Source organism: Triturus cristatus, chromosome 1_2, assembly GCF_964204655.1.
Source record: "Triturus cristatus chromosome 1_2, aTriCri1.1, whole genome shotgun sequence".
In the NCBI taxonomy this organism is placed as follows: Eukaryota; Metazoa; Chordata; class Amphibia; order Caudata; family Salamandridae; genus Triturus; species Triturus cristatus.
In genome coordinates this window covers 971,837,658-971,863,055 of record NC_140580.1, presented here as the reverse complement: position 1 = coordinate 971,863,055, position 25,398 = coordinate 971,837,658, and the positions used below count along the sequence as shown (strand labels likewise).

Here is a 25,398-nt window from a genome sequence, read left to right as displayed (position 1 = left end):
CATGGAGAGATCAGACACCCGGACCCAGCTCAGCTCAACCTTGCGATCTGGCTCCTGAAATCCTAGAATTTGGATACCTAAATCTTCCCCCTGACTGTATGAACGTCATCAGAGAAGCTAGTCACACTACCACTAGAGCGTGCTACGCTGCCAAGTGGAAAACATTTGTTGTTTATTGCCATAACAACACCATCAATCCTCTGGACGTGTCTACCCAACACATCATAGGCTACTTACTCCACCTACAAAGGTGTAATCTAGCCTATACGTCCATTCGACTACACCTCGCAGCAATTGCAGCTTACTTACAAAACAGGCAACATCTATCACTCTTCAGAGTACCTGCCATTAAAGCCTTCATGGAAGGCCTGAAAAGAATAATTTCCCCCAGAGTACCACCCTCACCTGTGTGGAACTTAAATATCGTTCTCACAAGGCTGATGGGGCCTCCCTTCGAACCTTTGCATAAATGTGAACTACAATTCCTAACATGGAAAACAGCTTTCCTTGTAGCCATCACTTCCCTTAGAAGGGTCAGTGAGATATAAGCACTTACCATACAAGAACCTTTTCTTCAAATGCACCATAACAAGGTTGTTCTCCGTACCAACCCAAAATTCCCACCTAAAGTAATTTCCCCTTTTCACCTAAACCAATCTGTAGAACTACCAGTATTTTTCTCGCAACCTCAGACCGTTGCAGAAAGGGCTCTGCACACGCTAGATGTCAAACGAGCCTTACTCTACTACATCGAGAGAACACAACCTTTCCGAAAGACCAAACAACTGTTTGTCTCTTTCTCTCCACCACACAAGGGCAACCCCATCTCAAAATCAGGGATAGCTAGGTGGATTGTAAAATGCATCCAGATTTGCTACCACAAAGCAAAACGGACGCTATCTGTTCCCCCTAAAGCCCATTCCACACGAAAGATAGGGGCTTCCATGGCATTTCTAGGGAACATCCCATTAGATGATATCTGCAAAGCAGCTACATGGTCAACACTGCACACTTTAACCAAACACTATTGTGTGCCAGGCTGTACTTAAAACACTATTTCAAACCACTGCAACAGATACCGGTGGTCGCCGCTAAGGTTGGGAACTGCTATATAGTCTATGCAAAAGTGTGTAATCTGCAGCTCATATGCCTCGAACGGAATATGCTACTTACCAGTATGCATCTGTTCTTGGCATGTAGAGCTGCGGATCTACACACGCCCACCCGCCTCCCCGGCTACCTGTATCTGTTCCAGTTTATCTTATTTAGATACACACATGGGTTTCTTCGCAGTTATTACTACGCTCCATCTTTCCCTGCTGGCGAAAAACAATCTGAGGATGGAGCCGAAGCCCATGCGCAATATGATCCAAAGGAGGAGTCACCGACCTCGTGACTTCCAAAGACTTTCCAAGAGGAAAAACAAACTGCAAACATCCGGGCCCAACACCAGATGGCGATCTATGCAAAAGTGTGTAGATCTGCAGCTCTACATGCCAAGAACAGATGCATACTGGTAAGTAGCATATTCCTTAAGACGCTCCACATCTTGAATTCACCTCTTTGCTAGACTTGTTGCTGGTGGAGGACAGTCAGAGTTTGAGACATGATCATTTGTTCAAGGCAAAGACTAAGGAAGGGTGCATTGTTTTGGTCTGGTTGGGTCCTGATAGGTGTCTTCGAGTAATGTCCCAGAAAATTTCTATTGTAGTAGACTAAATGGGAAAACATTTCTGCAATAATGTCAGTAATCAATTGCAGAATGATGAGTAGAGGCAGGATTTTGCAGGAGGATCATTACTTCGAACATGCATTGCAAGTAACATTGTTGGTCTGAGGGATCAGATGCGGGCTCGTATCTGAATACAGGTTTTTATGGTTCTAGTCAATGGTAAATAAGACTGTGATGTAGACCGGCCTTTGGACCACAACAACAAAATCTCCATATTAGAGGAAGTTAGAAAGATCCAGAGCTGGTTAATTCACCTATGTACATCTGTGAAGCAACCTAAGGTGTCTCCTTTCTACGACTCAGTGGAAAGTCAGATTTATATCTAAGTGCCATAGGCATACATATGATAACCCAAGTTGTACTTTCAGAGAAAAGTCTGCAGGGAATCATGAAGGCATTGTAGAGCATTGTGCCGCTACCCAGTAAAAGTAGTGGGCTGGTCCAGAAAAGTTAGGGAGCCAAGTTAACCTTAGAAGTTCTCTTTGCCTAGTCGAAGACAATCCCTTGCGTATCTATTCCTCTCTTTCCAGGTTAACATAAAGCTGCTTGAGTCATTTCAAGCAGATTACTTGATGCCTTTATTATACAATGCACTTCACCACTTTGAAAAAGGGCAAGGAGTGACTATCATTTTATACAAATATCTTTTTTAGAAGAGGCTTTTTTGAGTTCGGTTGTGTTTTTACTCTGCATTGATACCATGTAAGAAAACATTTGTAGGATGATTGGTGAGAATGCGTCATGTGGCAATGCATCCACATTTCTCAATCATAGTAGAACACAGATTTGTAAAATGAAAGTAAGCCAAGCTGGATGGAAAATGTGTGAATGATGATGAAGTATAAATTGAAAACAACTTTTTAAGTTTCTTTTTTTAATCTGGTTGTGTGGACCTTGGGGTAGACATTTTACAACAGCAGTAAGACATCGTTGGCTAACGGATTTTGTTGTATTTTTTGTTTGCCAAAGACCATGAGAGCGTTTAGTCTCATTCTTTGTGGAAAGTTTGTTTTGCAGTATTTGTAATCTCTCCTGAATTTGTTTATTGATTCCACAATTTTATATAACCGAGTTAATGCTGTACCACTAGATCTAAAGCCTTACTACAACAAAAATACTCATCAACACGTAACTTGTCACATATGGTTGCTTTTAAATATCAGTAAACCACAGAATACCAGTTTTTGTCCGTTTCCTAGTTATAGGCACTACAGACATTAGCAAGCTTCTAAAGAAATTTGAGTGTTCGAAGAATTTACCAACACGGGGGCGGATGACTTCGAAGGGGCAGGTGGCGTCACATCTTTTAAATTGTCAGTAAAAAAAACAACCCTGTCTCATCTTCTGTTTAGATTAAACTAATAGAAAATGAGTTACTGCAGCTGACACAGCTGGAGTTAAAGAGGCGAGACCTGGACACAGAGGCTTTGCAGGTATGTAGGGCTTGTCTGCCTGGATATCCACTGTCTCACTATACTTTCCAAACTGCTGTCTCTTCACTCTGGTGCACGAGGTACTTTCTTTACTGTCTCTTTTAACCCAGTGCCCATCTAAGTCCTCATTCTTCCCACGGGTTGGAGGACTTAGAACCAATGATTTTAGTCTGCATTGCATGATGTGTCAATCTCTAACACTGTTACATTCCCACTGTTGTCCTGCTTTAATAAACCAATCCACTCTTCACTGGTGAGTATGCACAATTATTTAACATCCCTCAACCTCTTAATCCATTGACTCTCCAGACCTAGAGGCATGTGGCCCTTTAAGGTTTGGTTATTGTTAGTAATTCATGTTGTGTCTCGGTCCTAGTTTGTTATAGTCCTAGTTTGCAAATGCATTTTGAGGTACCCATCAGAGATCTAGTTGATTAGTTGCAAGTACAGGTAGCATGTGTTCTGGAAAATGAATATAAGGAGGTTGGATGAATAATGGCTGGTAAATAGTTTCCCCTTCTGTGCGATTCGAGGTTACAATTGAGGACCAATATTTTTCAGGCGACCAACGAGGACTTGAGATAACGTTATTTAACAGCAGGAGGGTTGGGGAGCATGAAGAAGTAGTGCTGTCCTTGGAAGTTGGATTTTGGGGCGAACAGAACAGAAGTTGTGAAGTATAGGTGTGCTGCTGGCACTCTTGTTAAGGTACTACAGGAAATGTAAAGAACATTTCAAGGAGTCGCCTCCTTAGGTACCTCACTCTGTGTTTTTGTCCTGGCTTGTTAGGTACCTTAGGGAATAGTTTGCAACAGATTAAGACATTACATGGGCACCACCTATGTTAAAAATCCATTAGACATTTTAGTAAAATCCTTCATTGCTTCATTTATTCTGCATATCACTCTTTAAATCCTTTTATCTTTCATGTTTTTGTTTAGTTTCCTACAACTCTGCTACCACTGCTTAAATATCATAACATGTTTACTTGATTTCGTTTGTCATAGTTGCATGGTTTTCTATACCTCTTTTGTATTTCAGTGGATGCATAACCTGTCCTGTGGAAGTCTAAGATATTAAATCTTGAATGCCAATTTGAATATTACCTCACCATGTATAGTTCAATGTAAAAACGTTTTTAACAGTTTGAGAATGCTGCCAGGCAAGACATGAGACTTAGAAGTTTAGACTAGGCCCCTCCTTCCTTAAAAGGTGTATTGTGTCTAAATGGGTAATCTGTTTTATCTGGGTGTTTCAGATGATGGGGACAGGTATGTGAATGTACCTGCTCGCTGTATACATTGGGCCACTGAGAAAACAGACTAAAGATGACCATGTTGGATTACCGAGAGGCCCTCCACTAAGAACTCTCCAAATTGTGCTTCCTTTGACTATTATTTAATTCATCCTCAGGATCAAGCATGTTCCTGGGTCTTTACTTTGCATGGTGATGAGAAGAATGCTGTAAATATGTTGGGAATTCTTCATCTGGTAATCTCCCACAAAATCTGCTGGTTTCTGGGTGAAGCAGATCTTTGTGTACGTTTGCAGTCATTTTTATCATATGGATTGGATTCAATTGTTACTTCTGCATGGCATGCCAAGAATTAATTGAGGGAATGAAATGCATCTGGAAAGGGTCACAAAATCATTATGGTCCTAGCAGTGTGTCAGGCTGAGCACCAACGTAACAAATTTGATAGGGTGCTCTTAAAAACATCATACATTTTCTACGGCAGGAAGTGAGTCATTACTCAAACTATGGGTGGGTGAAATATGTTTTGCCTTGAAAATCTATAATCTACACGCGTTTGAGTAAAACAATTTGGTGAAAACTTTGGAAATTGTGTAAATTTGTAGCAGATCTTCGTGTGTATGTGTGCATCCTGTTATGGCCATGTACACCATGCAGAATGAGATGGTGCCGCTGTGGATTTGAGGTCATGGGGTCTTTAAATGCATGAATTACCATTTCCATTGAATTTTTTCCCAGGAGCTTATCATCGAACAACGACGAGCCCTCAGCAACCTTCTGCAGCAGCTGCTTAAAGAGAAGAAGCAGAGAGAAGAAGAATTGCAAGAAATATTAGTACGTCTAATTTTAGCATGGTTTGTGTTGGCGTGTGAATAGCATGGTTGCATCCCGTTAAATAAAAAAAAACATATCTTTAATGTGAAATAAACAGGCTTTTACATTCCCATCTGTATGTAATTTTGACAGTCTGCATAACAATCAGTTCTAGCAGGCAAAGTTCAGACTTGTTCTTCCTACACCTCTGTTGCCCTCTGATTTTTGGAGAGCTCAAGCTTACAAGCACTCCATTATGATCTCCTGACTAGTAAAATTCATAGAAATTCATTTCATACTGAAGGTAAAGCGAAAGCGATTTCTATAGCGTTTTAAATTGGAGATATGTGCAATTAGAAATCAGTGTTTTACAGTATGGAGGATTTCTGGTATTTTAAAACCAGCACAAACTGATTTCTGGGTGATAGTTTTTAGGTCTGGCTAAAGAGAGCTTTATTTGTATGAATACTTCCTGTCGTCCTTGCTTCAAAAAAAGTACAATAAAAGTACACAGAGGGTGGCTTTTGTGTCATGCCCCTTCATCCATTGGCTTTCCTGCCATTTTCATGGTTTAGTATTTTGTGAATGGGTACATTATCACATTTGTTTTTTTTGTGATTGAGCTAGTGTATGGCATTTGATATATTTATTCATTGAAACAACAGCATTTTAATTTCTGGATTATGGATTATAAGTTTAGGAAGCTTCTTGTATTCCTTAGCCTGTTCACTAATTGCCCTTACATGTTTATTTGTGTTACTTTGGCCTTATAACAACATTTTGATGTATGCGATTTTTTGGGACTCACTGTAAATGTTTGCATATACGTAGGCTTTCATAATGTTTTTTCTTTTTAGCGTTGTTACATTTGAAAGATATTGCATTCTTCCATCTCAAGAGATTTTCCCATTTTTAGGGTAGTGATGTTGCTGGGTCTGCTGTTTGATATTAGATGGTGGGAAACTCTCCCTGTCGGCAGTCTAGCTAATGTCTTTTTTGTTTTGATATCATTATATGATGGTGATGTGACATATCTAACTTGAACCTATGTTTGTCATTAAATAAAAACTATGTTTGTTATTTTCATTATCCACACACGTTCATTATAGTTTTAAAATGTGATCACTATTTTGTGTTTCCTTTATAGTCGGAAATGGATGCAAAAAGTGAGGCAAAGCATGAAAACTACTGGTTGATACAGTATCAGCGCTTGTTAAACCAGAAGCCCTTATCTCTTAGGTTGCAGGTAAGTCAGATGAAGTGCACTTACACGTTATATTCACAGACCAGTCCTATAGACTTGACCTGTAAATCAATGTGGTATTTCGACGTGCAGAAGTTTTGAAGGAGTCATAATACCATTTTGGGTGGAAACACGTGCGTCTGCTCAAAACAGTGTAAAACCACTCATACTTATTGATCATTTGTCTTGTGTGTTGCAGGAGGAGGGAATGGAAAGGGAGCTGGTGAATTTGCTGATAGAACTTTCTGCTGAGAAGTACCTTCCGATATTTGCACATCATCGGATTTCCTTGCAGATGCTGCAAGGCATGACACCCAGCGACCTTCAGAAAGTAAGAATCCAGTGGAATTGAAGGCTCCGTTTGTTTATTCCTTCGATTTCCAATGCTTGCTGGAAATGCATTGAAAAATCAAAGCATAGATTGAAACCTAAAAAGGATAGCAATATTAACCTGTCTTTTGCTGCTGGCTTGAGTCTTCGTTTCTAGAACCTAGAAAAAGATTCATGCCGCAGCGCTGCAATATCATATGAACCGTGAATATGAGAGCAAATATACTCCATAGTCTACAGGTAGTGATGGTGAAAATGTTGTATTTCACTCAACACAGAAAATATGATGTCCATCCCTGATAAAATGGTTTATTCTTCTTGTGATCTCATCTATGATGCACATCAGATGTAAAAACAACCCTTCCTGACTGGGGGGGTTATCAAACACTTTGCAAAAATATGATTTTGTGCGAGATAAATAAAGATTAGGAGTCACTGTCCTAAGATTTCAGGCAGATTTTAAGGATCTTATTGTACCATCTCCTCCATAAGTACCACAATAATGTGTTCTCTTCATCTTGAGGATCTGTGTACACTCTTGGTTTTCTACATAGAATGTGTAAGTTTTTTTATTTACTATTTTTTCACCTTAAGATTTCCTCTTTCGACCACTGCTTAATTTTTCTTGGTGTTAATATTTTCCTTTTTTCTTGAACAGTCATATCTTTGGATTTTTTGTAACTTATTTTCTGCCTAACTTTTTTTAGCCTCTTCCACATTTTCATTGTTTTACATGTTTTATCTTTTTTTCTGTTGCATCTTGTGTATTCATGGAAAAAGACAACGTTTTTGCTATCGTGATAAAATATGTTTCTGGCTACGACCTATTCATGTATGAGATCTGTAGGTTATTTTAATCCAGTACCGCTAAGAGAAATGAAAGAAAAGCATGCCATTCTGAAATGCCATTCGGTACTTCTCACAGCAGACATTGTTGATGAGAATTAGGAAACTGAAGACTGCAATTAATAACCCTTTTCACCTCAGCCTTGCTGTATTGTTAAAATAAATCAATCCACTCTTAAATTAATGAGTTACAGAAAAAGATATTGAGTTCTCGTTGGCTGCTCAGCCTTCTTCTGAGTAACCTTAGGCATAATCCTTATGCCTTATTGAGATGCTCTGTTAGCAAACAGAAACTGGAAGGATTTCCTTAGCCTCAAGATCTACAACCTGACATGCGAAAAAAAACATGTGAGGCATTGGTTCTCAAACCACACAGTTTACACTGTGAAGAGGCCTGGAGTGGAGACTGAAAATAATATGGAAAATAGTTGTTTAGCACCAACGTATGTAACCTCCCCTATGTCAAGTGCTAATGTCATGCATTCCTTTACACCTATCTGTGATTGAGTTTTATGATGCTTACTCTGAATACAAGCTCTGAAGACCACATGCAAGTGCTTGGTTGGACAACAGTACTTCCTCCTTTCAAGGAGTATACTTGCTACTGCACACCTGACCATGTTTAGGCATCCCAGGGCTGGTTATGAACAGCTGAGCAATTCAACGCCTCCAGGAAAATGAGCCAGAGTTATAAGTTCATATTTCTGTAACTTGCACTGTCAGTCTTTCAAACTACAATAGCACCTTGCCCACAGAGAAAATAAATGAACTACATTACTGGAGGTTCTGGAGGGAACTAATTGTTCCTAATTTGTTAGGGTGAAAGTTATATGGAACAGGTCCACTTACTTTTTCTACCCCTGCACCGTTGGACAGAGACCGTAGAAATCTGAAGGAGTCAGAGAAGGCTGCCATCCCTGACAAGTATCCAGCGCCAGGATCATAGTGGTAGATGAGGTCAACTCTGTATCATCTCCCCACTCCACTTTCAGGGTGTAGGCCCAGTCTGGGTGGGGTGTGTGGTCCCACTGTGCCTTTTGGTTTGGCAGAAGGAAGGTGGGCCCTTTTGTGGGGCACCCACACAAGGATCCCTACTAACATCCATCATGTATCTTGTAATGCAAGCATTTCCAAGTGCTCCTGTATTGTTTAGGAGTACCACCTCTCAACCTGCTCTCCTTCGTCCTGTTTGGGGTTCTGAGTCGAGCACATATACTTTGATTTATTGCTTCCTGAATCTGTAGAAAACTCAATCTTGGCTGGCCAGCATTTGACGGTTAGGCTTTGCAACCTGGCTATCTACCCCACAGTGTGTCTCACAGTGGCTTGCCGGGTGGTCTTTTTTGAATACTTAAGTGTCTGTTCCCATCTTTTGCCATGACTAGAACAGGACTTGCACCTATCTAGCTTGTTTGGACTGATTCTGTTGGAACTGGGATATAGCGAGAATGTGGTAGACCACCTTCTCAGAACAACATTTAAACAAATGTGCTTTCTTGAAATCCCATCAGAGGGGAGCTTGTTGAACCGCCTGTTTAAAATAGGACCACAACACAAATCATGAGGACCTCCTGGAGGGATGTTTTGGTTGCAGTCAGAGTCAAGGACAATGCTTGAATGCAAAATTGGTTCCGGTAATGTAGAGACAACCTTGCTGAGAGTAGGTTCCAAGAATATGTCAGAGAGGGTGAAAATTATCAAAAAGGGCCTGTCTCTCAGAAGGGAGGGATGTTGTCTAAGGGCTTAAGAACATGGAAATCTCAACACTTCTACTGCCTAGGGCTGAGGCTGCAGTGGGCAGTCTGAGATGCAATTGTGTGTTCTTTGAGGGGATTCCTGGGCATTTTGAAGTGATGCATATAGAGTTCTTTCTTGAAGAGTGGATAACTACTGTTTTGAAACCCAAAGGCCTGTCTTCTGTTTTCTTGGTGGAGTTGGTTGGCTCACATCACGACCCTCTAAGGGTGCTCATTGCTAAACTGGACGTACAGAGCCAGTGTTGCTATTTGGCACATTGCTAAATCAATGTACTTGGTCCCATATGAAAGTACTGTTGTTCACAAGCTTTACAAAGGTTGTGCAGAGGAGTTTTGAATCTGCTCAGACATAATGCTTTTTTCAATGACTACATGTGCTTACTGAGAGCCTTTCCTGGCACATTATGGACCCAGAAGAAAAATGGTACTGGATGGAGGACGGGATTGACTGAGCCTGAAGGGCTGTTAACAATGGTTGTTCAAGAGTTTTGCCGGTTCTGCCACAGCAGTCTTGAGATGATGAAGTAAAAGTGCGGCTCCACATCCGAGATAGAATAGCATGGTATAACTCCATAGCCGTGAGGTCTACTGGAGGACACAGTACCAGAAATATTTTTGCAAAGCTGTATTCAGTTTGTAGTTGTGCTAATGTTTTAAGCATCTTTGATTTATAAAATACTTCATCACTTGTCACATAGACCCTAAATATGTAAATCCCTCTGGCCTCACCTCGAAGGTTGAGGACTAATCCGCCATTTAGTCACATGCCACCAATGGGTACCGAGTTGGTCTGTGCCAGTTTATGCCCAATCCAGAATGTCTACCAAAATATTGAAGCTCCAACACGACGGTACCCGTTTCTTTACAGACCACCCATCGAAGGGATTTGATTCACGATACTTGAAATTGAATTCATCAGGATTTTTTTGAAAACTCAGCTCTTCACGTATACTTATAGACGTCTCTTTACTGGTCTCACGTTACCTTTTGGCAAGATTGGATTGACAAGGATTTCTTGATACATATAATTCTTCACGGATATCTATGTACGTTCTCTTATTGGCGTCTCGCTACCACTTGGCAAGATAAATTTATTAAAGACATGCCTTGGTTTCGTGACAGTGAAGTGTGGGCGAAACGCGTTGGCTGGGAATGTGATAGTACCGAACTATGGAATAAAGAATACTTGAATTTTACAAGTTCTGTGTGGACTCTACAACCTGCTTCCTACTATATTGACTTAGCATATCTAGCTTTCTGTTACCTCTCATATATTTGTGTACATATTTATCATTTATGGTCTTTAAGCAGTTGGCCATTTGAGGTGGGCAATACTCTCACTACTGCACAGTGACATGTTCAGACAGTGCATTCGCGTCTAACCTAGCTGCTTCTCCTTTAATCACAAGCATATGCAGGACTTTATAGATTGAGAGCACATGATCCTTTACAAAAAACACAGTATGTCATCTGCCTATAATAAAACTTCTTTCAGTAAGATAGAGTCCCATCTAAGGGTCCCAAGCAGGGGGTCTTTCATCACCTAGCATGCCAGATGTTCTAATACCAAGTCAAATGGCGTAAGACATTAGATTATTATTGGGGAGGGTGACTAACATCAAGTACTAATCACAACCCTTTTCAGAGTGATCCCTCAAAGTCACTAAATTAACTTAAGCTCAAATCCTTGATCGGGGGTTGAGCCTTTCTGCTCAGTTCTGCTGGACAGAGCAGACAGGCTTTAACTTAAGGCATTGTGTAAACACGTACCAGGTCGTGGGATCTCTGAAGCTCAAGAGACTGTGGAGGGGACATGCATGTGCCCCAAGCTGTTCGATGCAATGATCAGGATTAAACATTGGGTGCCCTTTGAAAGCAATGCAGCACAGATTGATAAGGAGGGTAGTTATGTCATCTTGCATGTCAAGCTGGATGGCTTACCAGTGGTTTTAGGTAGTATATATGTTACAAACATGACATAAATGCAATTCCTGGACTCTCTTGACACCATTTTGGCTCACGATACACTGGCCCCTAGGGTCCTGAGAGGGGGATTATAACTGCATGGCAGATGTAGGATTGAACCTCTAACATCCCCCGTTGGGGCACTCCCCAACTGTTAAAATGGCATACGAGTTTACCAACTGGTTGTGAAACTGGTAGTTGTCTGACATTTGGGGCGACAGAGCCAGGGGTGTAGGCAGTACTCCTTATAGTCTTCAGTAGATAAATCTGTATGTAGGGTTCCCAGTTTTATGGTATTTATTTGTGCGAGGCATATGAGCTGTAGATTGTACACTTTAGCATAGATCGCCATCTGGTGTTGGGCTCAGATGTTTGCAGTTTGTTTTTGTCGAAGAAGTCTTTGTAGTCACTGGATAGGTGACTCCTCCTTATGGTGATAGTGCGCATGGGCATCGACTCCACCTTCAGATTGTTTTTTTCCGCCATCGGATTCGCATGTAAATGGCTGCGCTCCGGGTCGATATCGTATTCGATTCCCCTTGACGCGCAATCCTTCAGCGCTCGACGGTATTGTTTTTTTGATCGCGCTCCTTGACGCAGATCCAACAAAAATCTCAACACCTTCGATTCCGGTAGCCTATCCGCCCCATCAGGCCCTACAGCTAATGGAAAGAACTCCATTAAAAAAATGCCCCCTGTGTGGTGCCAAATTTCCTCACACTGATCTCCACGAGGTCTGTAACCTTTGCCTCTCTCCAGAACACGAGGACAAAGATTGCCCGGCCTGAACTTCATTCCGATCGAAGAAAACCATACGTGATCGCCGGGCACGACGTAACAATCCACTACCTCGGTGCCGGACGACATCTGCGATGCAGGCCCCAATGCTCCCGAAGAACAAGAACCGAACAATGAAGACATCAGCGTCTCCTAGGTCGACGAATCAGAGGCCGAAGACCAGACGATTTCTCCAGGTCAACAAACCGTGAGTTCCGACATCGACACCCCTACCTCTTCTCAAAAACATAAGGCTCCGGTAACACCTTCGCCTTCCGGCTCAGGTCGACACTGTGACAAAACTTCTGACTCCCCGCCTTCGGGCTCGGCTCCAAAGTCCAAAGACAAGCCTTCAGGCGACTCGGGACCGAGCCAGCCATGCATCGGTACCGAACTACCATCCCCAGTACCGAAACCCAAACATTGGCACTGGAACACCATCAAGATAAACCCTCAGAGCCAAAACCAGCCCACAAATCTTCGGAGCCGAAAAAGAGAAAATCTTTGGAACTGAAAAAAGATAATAAATCCTCGGAGCCGAAAAAAGACCATAAATCCTTGGAGCCGAAAAAGTCCTCAGACGCCACAGCTCCTCCAAAGCTAAGACCCCTCCTAAAGCTGTGGAACCAAAACAACCAAAATCATCGTGCTGAACAAGGATACTGGATTAAAAGACCTTTTTCAACCAGATCCAGTGGATCCTAAACAAAAAACCCTTCACATTGACCCTAAAACTGATCATATGAAGACAATTCTATCTAAAAAGAGACCTTTGGACTCCCCAGAAGAACCCAAGGTATCCTTAAAGAAGAGAGACATGGGAACTTCTCCAGCCAGACCCTTCTCTCCTCTCCAAATATCCCCACAACACCACTTTCTCCAGCACACTCTACAATGCTTCCATATTCACCTACACCACAAGATGATGAGGATGCTCACCTTGTGGGTGGGGGTTGGGATGAAAACCCACAAGAGGAGAGGATAATGATGATGACACTTCTCTCCCACTACCTAATCCTTGGGAGGATTATGTTAATCCACCATATGTCCCAGATCTCCCCGATCCAGACTTCTCCCCATCTAGGCCATCCCCCCAGACGAAAACATAGGTTTTGCACAGCTCATAAATAGAGCTGCACAATATCATGGGGTAGAATTACACTCACACCCACAAGAGGAAATTTCTTTGTTAGAAACTTTCTCACAGTCACAAAAATCAACAAGCATTCTACCTATGTTGAAAGGTATAATCAAACATGCACCTGACGTTTTTAAAGATCCTGTCAGAGCTAGAGTTCTCAACTCCATGATTGAGAGAAAATGTAAACCAGCTCTCAATGATCCAGCTTATATTAAAGCAAAGCTCCCTCTAGATTCCTTGGTTGTGTCGAATGCACGTAAACGAGCAAATTCCAAAACACCAGGGGTTGCCCCACCTCCAGATAAGGAGTCTAAATTACTAGATGCATCTGGCAAACGCATTGCTTCACAAGCAGGGAATCACTGGTGCATTGCCAATACCCCAGCTTTACTGGCCAAGTATTATAGGGCTCATTACGATGAGCTTGAAAAGCTTATACAACATCTTCCCGATCAGTATACGACTAAGGCCAATGACCTCATACAAGAGGGAAAATTAATTACAAACACTTCTATAAAGTGTGCTCTTGATGCAGCCGACACAGCGTCTCATGTGGTTTACACAAGCGTTTTACTGCATATCTGGGATGTGCAGTCCACAATTCTTAATCAACCCTTTGATCAAAAACACTTATTTGGACCCACTGTAGACACATCTACAAAACAGTGACTTCCCTCCACTTCCCCCCGACCACTCCACTCCAATCAGGGGAAGACTATCACAGTTCCTACCTGTCTGAAATTCCATCACCACATACAAGTGGGTAAGACAAATTATCCAGTATGGTTACTGCCTGGAACTCACTTCAACTTCCCCATTTATATCCCCCAAACAACGTCCAATGTCCACAGAACATCTGACACTGTTAAAACAAGAGGTTCTCCCCTTATTACAAAAACATGCAATAGAACCGGTTCCCTTACCTCATCAAGGAACAGGGGTTTGCTCCCTTTACTTTCTAATCCCAGAGAAGGACGGTACTCTCAGGCCATTACGAGACCTTTGACCGTTAAATCTCCACATACAGTCGGACCACTTCCACATGATCACTCCAACAGATTATCCTACTGCTCCAAGAGGGCGATTTCCTTGCCACGCCAGGCCTCAAGGACGCCTACTTTCATATTCCCATTCTCCCCGCTCACAGAAAATATATACGGTTTGTAGTGGACGGACAGCACTATCAATTCAAAGTCCTCCCATTCGGAGTGACTACAGCTCCCCGAGTCTTCACAAAATGTCTCGCAGTAGTCGCAGCTCATTTGCGCAGACAACACATTCACGTGTTTCCGTATCTCGACGAATGGCTCATAAAAGCCAAGTCACACACACACACTGTGTACACAATACACACAGAACAATCCAGCTGCTCCACGACTTGGGATTCATAATAAACCTACCCAAGTCCCACCTTCAACCGTTCCACCTCATTCACTATCTAGGTGCCACAATAGATACCTCAAAAGCCCTTGCATACCCTAATCCAGTCAGGATACCCAGCATGCAAGCTCTCATATCCAGATTTCAACCTCAACACTCCCTTCCAGCTTGAGTGTTCTTGCAGCTAATAGGGATGATGGCCTCTTGCATCCTCATCGTTCCTTATGCAAGACTTCAGATGCGTCCCTTACAAGAATGTTTAGTACATCAGTGGAACCAAGCTCAAGGACAGTTAACAGATCTGGTGTTGGTGGACAGCTGCACACATCACTCTCTGCAGTGGTGCAACACAGAAAACCTATCCAAAGGGCGGCCGTTCCGCGACCCGGTTCCACAAATAGTGCTAACCACAGACTCATCGCTCACTGGCTGGGGAGCTCATCTCCAAAACCAAACCGTTCAGGGTATATGGACCCATCAACAAATCCACACTCCACATAAATCATCTGGAGTTACTGGCAATCTTTCTAGCACTAAAGTCTTTTCAACTCTTGCTAAAAGGCAAAGCTGTTTTGATCCGTACAGACAACATGACAGCAATGTATTACATAAAAAAGGCGGGGGGACACACTCTCTTCAGCTTTCACAACTAGCGCAAAGCATATGGAGATAGGCCATTCCTCAAAACATTTACCTCCTCGCAGAACATCTACCAGGAGTACACAATCAGAATGCGGATCTGCTCAGTCGTCAAACACAGCAGATCCACGAATGGGAACTTCATCTTCAAGTTCTTCTTACATTCTTTCAAATGTGGGGTCATCCAGAGATCGATTTGTTTGCCGCACACCAAAATGCCCAAGCTTCGCCTCCAGATATCCACACCCATTGTCCAAAGGCAATGCGCTATGGATGAAATAGTCAGGCAGATCTGCATACGCTTTTCCGTCTCTCCCGCTCATTCTGTTACTGCTTCGGAAGCTCAAACAACACTCCCTCACAATGATCCTAGTTGCTCCAACTTGGGCACGCCAACCATGGTTCACAACCCTGTTGGAACTTTCAGTGGTGCTTCACCAAAAGCTCCACCTCTCCCCCAAGTTCCTCACTCAGAACCATGGAGAGATAAGGCACCCAGAACCTAAACAGCTCAATCTTGCGATCTGGCTCCTGAAGTCCTAGAGTTTGGCTACCTTAATATCCCGCCAGACTGCATGAACGTCATTAAAGAGGCTAGATTTCCTACTACTAGAGCATGCTATGCAGCAAAGTGGAAGCAATTTGTCATTTATTGTACAAATAACAAAATCGATCCGCTAGATGCTTCCATCCAAAATATTATCTGTTCTCTTTTGCATCTACAACAATGTAACCTCGCATATACATCTATACGGCTACATCTTGCTGCAAATGCTGCTTACCTCCAAAACAGACAACATTTGTTGTTGTTCCTAGTACCCGCTATTAAAGCGTTTATGGAAGGACTTAAAAGAATAATTCCACCTGGAGTTCCACCTTCTCCTGTATGGAATCTCAATATAGTCCTCACCAGGCTCATGGGTCCCCCATTTGAACCTCTGCACAAATGCGAGTTACAGTTCCTTACTTGGAAAGTAGCCTTCCTCGTAGCTATCACATCACTGAGTTAGTGAACTCCAGGCATTAACCATACAAGAACGAATTTTACAAATACACCATGGTAAAGTGGTTCTTAGACCTAATCCAAAATTGCTACCTAAAGTGATATAGGCCTTTCACCTTAATCAGTCGGTTGAACTTCCAGTATTTTTTCCTCAACCAGACTCAGTAGCCGAGCGCGCTCTCCACACGCTAGATGTTAAAAGAGCGATACTCTACTACATCGAAAGAACTAAAAGTTTAAGAAAAACAAAGCAACTTTTTGTAGCTTTCGCCCCACCTCACAAAGGCAATCCCATTTTAAAAAACAGGAATTGCAAGGTGGATTGTTAAATGCATCCAAATATGCTATCTCAAAGCTAAACGCACATTAACTATTCGCCCTAGAGCTCATTCCACATGCAAAGTAGGGCCTTCTATGGCATTCTTAGGGAACATTCCCCTAGATGACATCTGCAAAGCAGCAACTTGGTCTACAACACATACTTTCACTAAACACTATTGTGTAGATGTTCAAGCAAAGCAACAAGCTACTGTGGGCCAGGCTGTATTAGGAGCACTTTTTCAAACTACTACAACAGATACAGGTTGCCACCGCTAGAGAGAAAAAGAAACTGCTTTACAGTCTATGCTAAAGTATCCAATCTACAGCTCGTATGGCTCGAATGGAAAATGCTACTTACCAGTATGCTTCTGTTCTTGGCATGTAGAGTTGAATACGCCCACCCACCTCCCTGGTTAACTTTATCTGTTGCAGTTTTATCTTATTTATATACATCACATGGACATCCTTTTCTATTTTCTGAATAACTCCATCATCACCCTTTATGGCGAAATACAATCTGAAGATGGAGTCGATGCCCATGCGCACTATCACCATAAGGAGGAGTCACCTATCCCGTGACTACAAGGACTTCTTCGACAAAAACAAATTGCAAACATCCGAGCCCAACACCAGATGGTGATCTATGCTAAAGTATACAACTCTACAGCTCTACATGTCGAAAACAGATGCATACTGGTAAGTAGCATTTTCCTTTTAACATTTCCGTCTGTATTTATCCATATTTATTTTTTGCCAATCTTATTGGTATTTATCCAAATTTATTTTGTGTTTTGAGAATAAAAAGGGCTGTAAAATGTTATATTCCCACGTTTATTTAACTCTAGGACGTGCACTCATACATGAATGCCTTCACATTTTAGCAAATTAAGGAGCACGTATATCAGAAGACTACACTCACAGGTACATATTAGCATTATGCTACAACTATTTGTTAACCTATGCCTGTATTTCAGGAAATCTCATAAAAAAATTTCAACTCTCCATGCTGTCTATCTGCTGAGCTTTTGCCTGGAATCCATGAAATACAGCATGGAGAGTCTCATCAAAAGCATTATTTTCAGTATTTTTGCGCTTTTAAAAATAAATACAGACCGGAAACTCATTGTGTTCTGTCTGTATTTATCTGTAAAAACAGAAAACCGGAAGCCTAGACTAGACAAAATGTTGGGCTTGATGGGCATTCCGGGGCTAGTTATGCATGTGGAATATCTGGGGTGAATCCTTTCAGATCACAGCCCCCTCTTCGTGTGATCTAAATGGGGGCACAAGTTGACACCGATAACAACGTGAAATTTGTATGTACTTGCACTGCTAGAACTGATGTTTAGAGACTCACTATCTGAGGCTAACAAGTAATTTTTCCATCATAACCAAAATATTGCACAACTTCGCAGCAACAAATGGGACACATTCAAGGTGGTTATTGCTTGTTGAGGTGAAGGAAACTTACTGCACTGGAGAACACATAATGTACTAAAGATAGGACTGTCACTTAACTCTGAGATGGTAATACTGCCTTTTGAAAGAAAAAGAAAAGAATGCTACAGTTGCAGAGCGCTTACGGTCATTGTCAAGGAGTATGTCATAGTAAATTCTGAAGAGGGAGAAAGGGCAGGCAGGTTGCTAGCTAGCATGGTAAAGACTGAGGCAAAATGTAAGCTGGTAAATCAGGTCAGGAACAGGTGTTGATTGAATATGAATTTACCTTGAAAAAACAAAGACAAGAGGCGTTTAGCAAAAAAGGAACAATTGGTTTAGTTAAACACTGCGGCCAGGAGTACAGCATACAAAACGTGTCTGAGAACTGCAGTACAATCGTTTTGAGCGTATTTATATACATTTCATGAAGCATCATAAAACAATTCATAGATCCTGTTTAGGGAGAGGAATGTGGGCCTAGACATGGAGCCATAAGTTACTCACACTTGATGACTAATGCAGATGGGTCTCGACCTTGCGTGGACACAATGAGGGCCAGTGGGTAACATGTTCAGATGCGTGGCATGAGGAGCACGTAATCACTGCATGTGCTGTGTCCTAATTAGCTGAGTGTTCCTAACTTCATGTGGCATCTAACTTTATGGAGTTTTGGGACGCGCACTCTTGCGGCCATGTGTGTTTTATTGGGGCCAATCTCCCCGGTATATTGTGGTGTCACTGCCTATCTGTAGGACTAATCTGGGTGTTTCCAGTTCGTGCGTTTGGTCTGCTGGTTACGTGCCACTCCACCTGTGATCTGTCAATCAGTTGCCAAGGGCCTAGGTCACAGGGCCTGCCTGACAATGGATTTCTGACTCTGGTTGATAGAGAGGTCATCTTGGGTGATTTCGCGAACATGATTCGATTTTCATTTTTATGCAAAATGTATCATTGCATACATCAACATCAATAGTAACCCAGGGATAGGAGCTTGGCCTACATGCAGATGGAGGTGCATGAGGTGTTCATTCAGCATTGCTACGAGGTATATGGGAGGATTGGTGAAGTGCCTGAGGAGAGGATATTGTATATTCTGGACAAGGCAGCACTGGTATGACTCACGGCAGAAGAACGGGAGACATTGGGGAAGGTACTTTAAAAGACGGTGAGATTAAGACTGCAATCAAAGGCACATCTAGAGGGAAAGTGCCTGGTACAGATAGCTTGCCAGGGAGTTTAATAGGAATTTTCCTGCTGTCTCTGAGAATGGCGGCACTGTCCGCGGAGGCACCACTGGCGAGGCATTGATCATTTCACTTTCTAAGCCCCACTGGGATTGTGGAAGACGTGAGTTTCTACTGGCCTTTATCCATGATAAATTTAGATTACAGAATACTCAGCAAGATATTGGCTGGTTGATCACACCCATACCTGCAGAATATTGCACATGAGGGCCAGAATGGGTGTATCCTTCAAGGAAACACATCCCTAAATATCCAGAGGTTATTTCGAGTTTTAGAGAAAACCCCTCTGCAACAATCCCCTGAAGCAATCGTTTTATCAATCAAAATACAAGAAGCGTTTGACACAGTGCTCTGGGAATACATATAAACAGTCATGCACAGCATAAATATTTGACAGAACTAGGATAAATTGGTTGGACTACTGTACTCCTAGGACGTCATTTGAGAGTAGTCAAGGGTCACAACTGTGACCTGCTACTTCTAGTAGTTCCTTTGCGACCCCTGGCCTCTGAGGAGGCAATGGTTTTTCCCCCTCTGAGGCCAGGGGTCTCAAAGGAAGTACAGAAAGTTGCAGTGAGCAAGCTAGATGTCACAGCTGCGACCCCTGACTTCTCCCAAATGGCGTCTATGCTGTATCCTGGGGTGAGAGCTAGGGGGCCCACTGGCCAGTATATATCAGGCGTCTTTGACATTCATCATGGCACTGGGCAGGGTTGCCCCATCATCAGTGTGATTTGTGAATGGCAGTAGAACCTTTTGTAAGTATTTTCAGAAGTGAGAGGAGGGGCAGAAGTTGCATGATAGAGAGCATCACGTTTCGTTGTATGCAGACGATGTACTCGTGTACCATCAACCGTTAGATACTGGACTTACTTGGTGTATGCAACTAATTGACACTGTGGGTGAGGTGTCTGGATTACGCATCAACCGGGTAACACTTGCGCATTCCCAATAATTCCGGGGTCTAGGGAAGTACTGCCAGTGGTACAACAAATAGGTATCAAGTAGGAAATACAGATGTTTAAAGATCTGGGGGTTGATGTGTGCCACAAGAATGCAGGTATAGTATATGATAATCTAGGCTGAACACTATATAAATTACTGGGATGTGTGGGATTCTGGTGCACTCTGAAGCTGTCCTTAATCACCATAATAGGTTTGCCTAAAATGGTGATGCTACCATAGATCCTGTACTTCTTTACAAACCTCCTGATATTGAACTTCCTACCATGGTTCAAAGAACTAAGGGGTATATGCACAGAATTTAGGGATTGCGAGTTCCTAATTGCGATTCTTTTTGAATCGCAATAAGGAAATTGCAATTCCTAATGTACAAAAAAATACAAGTTAGTAATTGTGATTCATACTGGGGTTCGCCTTAGACCTACATAATGAATGTTACTGGTCGCAATTTGTGAGCAATTAAGAATTGCATCCATCCCAGGGATAGTAGCCTGCAGAAGTCAGCCGACGACCATGTCTGTGATTGCTTTTTAATTAAGTAATATTTTCTTTTTTGAAATGCAGTCTATTTTCCTTAAAGGAAAACTGGATGCATTTAAAAAAATCAAATGAAACATTTAAGGTAAGGGACCACTGCTTACGCTTAAAAATGATTTGTTCCCTAATTCACAAAGGGGAAGGGGTCCCGTGGGGACCCCTTTCCTTTTGCGAATGGTTACCACCACCCTTGAGGTGTCGGTAAAAATGAATGTTTTGCGACCGTAATGAAAAATCTCCTAGCTAGCATAACGGAAAGTTTCAATTCTATTAAGGACTTGGAGGCGAGAATTATGCCTTCTTTCTTCACTTTATTTTAATAGCAGCTCACTTCAAAGATAGACAAAACTACGCTTCGCATGAACATTTGGTAAAATGTAGTGTAGAAAAAACATAGCAACAACCAATTAGGACAGTCCAACAATGTCCAATCAGGTGGCCCATAGCCCCAACATAGTCCTCTCTCACTGGCCCTTCGCCTTCTTTCTTCTTTGCTACGCAGCAGAGATAAGTACTCTACAGTTTTACTGTCTTGGTGCTTTTTCTGACTGTATTGTGCGTTGTGCTTTATTTTGAAAGCTTTGGTGGTGTGCGATATCTCCACGTTCATTTTCTTTAGCTGCCAGCTGTTTTGCGAGATGCTTGTGTCTTTATTGGTGCTCGAGTTTGTTTCCCAATTTATTTATTTTTTTGGGTTGAGTTATTCCTATTGCATTAATCGCAGGTCAGCCAAAACTGTGGTGTGTGTGTATATATCAATAACTGAACTTAGCTAAGAAACTGTAACCTAACCTCCTTGTAGAAAAGTTTAATGGGGATGTGGAATTTTGGATTAAATCACCGCTTTCATGCATGGACATACTTCAGAATATTAAGGTTGCCTGAAGTTCTTTTTTCTTTTCTGCAGGTTGATGTACTTGTAAGACACTGATGCAGTGTGTGGTGACTTATTTGGGTACACACTCTTTGTCTATGAGGGGAAACGCTTTACCTGTCTTAAGATGTTACTGCAGGGTGTCACAGTTGGGGGTAGTAGTACAAATAAGTCTCATTCCTTTGGACAAACCCTCAGTGCAATAAAAATATTTCCATGTGTTAACCTCGAACACAGACTTGGTTTCATACACGTTTTTGTTTATTTTGAGCCATATGCATATGGTAGTTCTATTTTGTATATATTCTCTAGCCCTGAGGAAGTCCAAGCAATGATACAGGATTAAACACCTGTTGGCTACTTTATGTGAAGGAGCAAAGAAATAAAGAACTTTATTCTGGATAAGACTGAACAAGACCATATGCCTGTTCTTTAAAGTGCTTGCAAAGACTAATTGTCTTGACTTATTACACCACTTATACGATGGGGTGGGATACATCATTTAAACCTTCCCACACTTGAAGTTGTAGGATTCAGGGTGGTGACAAATGAAGATGAGGCGCATGAAGTGCAGGCTTATGAGAGAGAAACCAAAGTGAGTAGACAAGATCATTGAGCAGATGGCTAATCTAGGTGTGTGAAGACTTTTGGACTTAGGCATAACTAAATTGGTTGTTCCAATGAGTAGGTTTGTACTAAGCAGTTTGAGGATCATAATTTAAGATGCAGCCTGCAAGTACTTGCTTTTAAGCATACTCTGCAAGAATATTATATTGACTAGGGATAGCTATAGGATCCCTCTCCGGTGGATGCCAAGATTCTGATAGATGAAATGCGGAGGGTGGCTCTCTCCAGAATGCTTTTTATATACATGCTTAATATACTGAAACCTTTACCTGTACGCCCGCACATGTGGGAATCTGATTTGAGAGTTGTCAAGGTTGAATAATGGGAGGCAGCCTTAATGCATCCAGGAGAGGTAACCATACAGTCAGGACTTGAGCTCATGCAGTTGAAGATACTAAGATACCACAGAGGGTTTGCTACAACTTAAACTTCTTCTTTATCTGCCAGGTAATGGTGCAATGGGTGCATCGATTTGTACTTGTTCTTAGTGTTTCGAGTTCACATGTTATTCCCAATGTACATTCTAAAAACGGGAATAAAACGTTCATTACGGTCTTCCAATTTATTTGGTCTCTGAACTCTTGTTTTGCAGATTGGAGTAGAGGAAACTGGACTGCAGCATTCAATTCTAAGACGAGCGCAGGAGATACTGGCTGGGGTTATATCAAAACCAGGTACTTATACGTGTTTTCTTTATTGCGTTGAAAGGTTGGTAAAAGACCATTATGATCCCTGCAGTGAGAAGCTCGATTGCTGCAAACCTTTTAAGGATACACATTATTTAATATCGATCCATTCTTTATATCGTTGTCGCTATCTGTCCTACAATTCTTGGTGTCATTCCATAACCGGATGTCAACCAATGACTTTATATTGCATTCCCATTGATGGATTGCTATTCCTGTTTCCTTAGGTCCTCATTTAGAGGAGTATATTAAGAGGAAGGCCACCATAAATTTGTGGATGTCCTATTTTTCCGCCTCTCAGTTTCCACACCTCATTTAGAAGCCATTGGAATGCTTTCTAGTCCCGCGCCTGTTGTACCTCTTCTCCAATCTCCCAGTGGTTCCCCCGCGATCCCTATTCCGCGAGCTGGACACCCTGCTTGGAACCCTCATCTGGGGTTCTGGTCGCCGGCGTAATGCCCTGGCAAAACTGCAATTGCCCCTTGACCAAGGCGGGCTAGCGGCCCCCTCATTCGAAGCGTACTTCCTTGCCGCCCAGCTGCAATGGGTATCACGTTGGACGGCGGGCCGGGCACAGGGGGAGCTGATCACTGAGGCGGGGCGCATTCAAACTCCCACCATCCACCGCATGCTGCTGCCGGGCGCGGCACCGCTGCCATCTGGTCCCCTCCAGGTAATGACTGCGCGGGCCTGTCTAGCGCGTGTCCTTCGTCTTAGTCGGGATGCTCCCCTGTACTCTCCGCTGCTGCCGTTGGTGGGCCACCCCAGGGGTCGGACGCACTACACGGAGCGAATGCTGCAAACATGGACAGATCGCGCCGTGACGGAGGTGGGGATGTTATTTTTTTAAGGGAACTTGCAGCCATTTGCAGCATTGGTCGGAGACTTCGACCTTCCCGAAGGGCAATTCCTACGGCATAGGCAGCTTCTCACGGACTGCCGTAGGCAGTGGCGCGCGATCGACACGGAATCCCCCATGCACCCGGTCATCCATGCGATCCTACAGATGGGGCCAGGACGCCATCTAGTCACTTGGATCTACAAAGCTATGCGGACCTTGCGGCAACCCACGCTTGCACCCCTCAGAGAGCGGTGGGAAACTGACTTCCGCAGACCTCTACACGATAGAGAATGGACCAGGGCCCTGGAGCACACCAAAAAAGTGTCCCGTAATTACCGTTTCAAGAATATACAACTGCACATCCTGCACAGGGCGTACCTCACTCCCGAAAAATTACAGAAATACTTCCCTGACAGTTCGTTTCCTTGCCCTAGATGCCTGGAACCCGCTGCCTCGTTTATACACATGTTCTGGGACTGCCCGACACTGCATAGTTATTGGTACGCGATTCATACTGCTCTCCGCACGGTCACAGGGTTGCAAGTCCTGTACACATGGGAGGCGAGCGCCCTGGGTATACACAGGTGGCACAAACACAAGAAGGTGGAAAGACGTTGCGCCTCCCTAGTGCTTCTCCTAGCCAAACGGTGCATCACCATGCACTGGGAGACACCGGAGGGGCCCCCCCTAGCGACATGGGTAGGCGCAGTCAAAAAATGGGGTAAGGCGGAGGAAACATTACTCAGAACGGAGGAAGCCCAAGGGATACGCAAACACCCGATCTCCCTGTCATGGGCCATGTTAATGCATTCCTGTGCGCACGAAACAACAGCTGTGGCGGGCCCACAAGCGATCGATCCCCCAGCCGCGAGCCAGGAGCCCACCCAGGGAGACACATGAGAAGACCAGGCGCCCGGTGGGTCGCGGTTGTAGATAACATCTGTCCCGCTACCACACTTCCATATAGGCGGTAACTGGCACCCCGGCATCCCCCTCCTCATCCGACTATTCTCCCCCCCCATCCCCGCGCCTGCGAAAACTCCGACATCATCCCAAGCGATGGTCCAGCGCTCAGGCACAAGACTACTGTTGCTCACTTTCCGCGGCATAGTGCAACTCCCCCCCCCCCCCAGTTTCTATGTCCCCAGTTGGTTGAAGGTTAACTCATGGCTGCAACCCCATAGCTTGATGATACACCTCACAGGGCAATAGGCACACTACATGGCTCTTATGCGGCGCAGTGACCGCCATGCGCATTGGTGGGGCATGCCCAGACGCAGACCCCGGACGTCTGTCTGCAGCTTACAAAGAATAGCATCACACAACCTCACGGGTCCACGAGCTCGGGGGCCCACCTGGGCTGTGGCTGGGCGCTCCTGCCTTGTGTAGTTATGCACCAATAGTAACTCCAAATGTGCCTCTGTATGTAATGTTTATGCAAATGCCAATAAAAAAAAAAGAATTTTCAAAAAAAAAATAGAAGCCATTGGAATGCTGGTTTCTCCAGTATTGGATCTTTCATAGATTCACATGCTAGTATAATTTCCTGTC

The 25,398-nt window shown here is 43.2% G+C and overlaps 1 protein-coding gene across 1 annotated transcript in view; it reads left to right on the top strand.

The window, feature by feature from the left end:
• LRSAM1 (leucine rich repeat and sterile alpha motif containing 1) overlaps positions 1–25,398 on the top strand; it is a 390,590-nt gene that overhangs the window by 353,462 nt on the left and 11,730 nt on the right. The window contains exons 19-23 of the mRNA XM_085610452.1: positions 3,085–3,165; positions 5,159–5,254; positions 6,381–6,479; positions 6,676–6,807; positions 22,913–22,994. Of these exons, the coding sequence (XP_085466578.1) occupies positions 3,085–3,165; positions 5,159–5,254; positions 6,381–6,479; positions 6,676–6,807; positions 22,913–22,994 (490 nt within the window). The remainder of the gene's footprint in view (positions 1–3,084; positions 3,166–5,158; positions 5,255–6,380; positions 6,480–6,675; positions 6,808–22,912; positions 22,995–25,398) is intronic.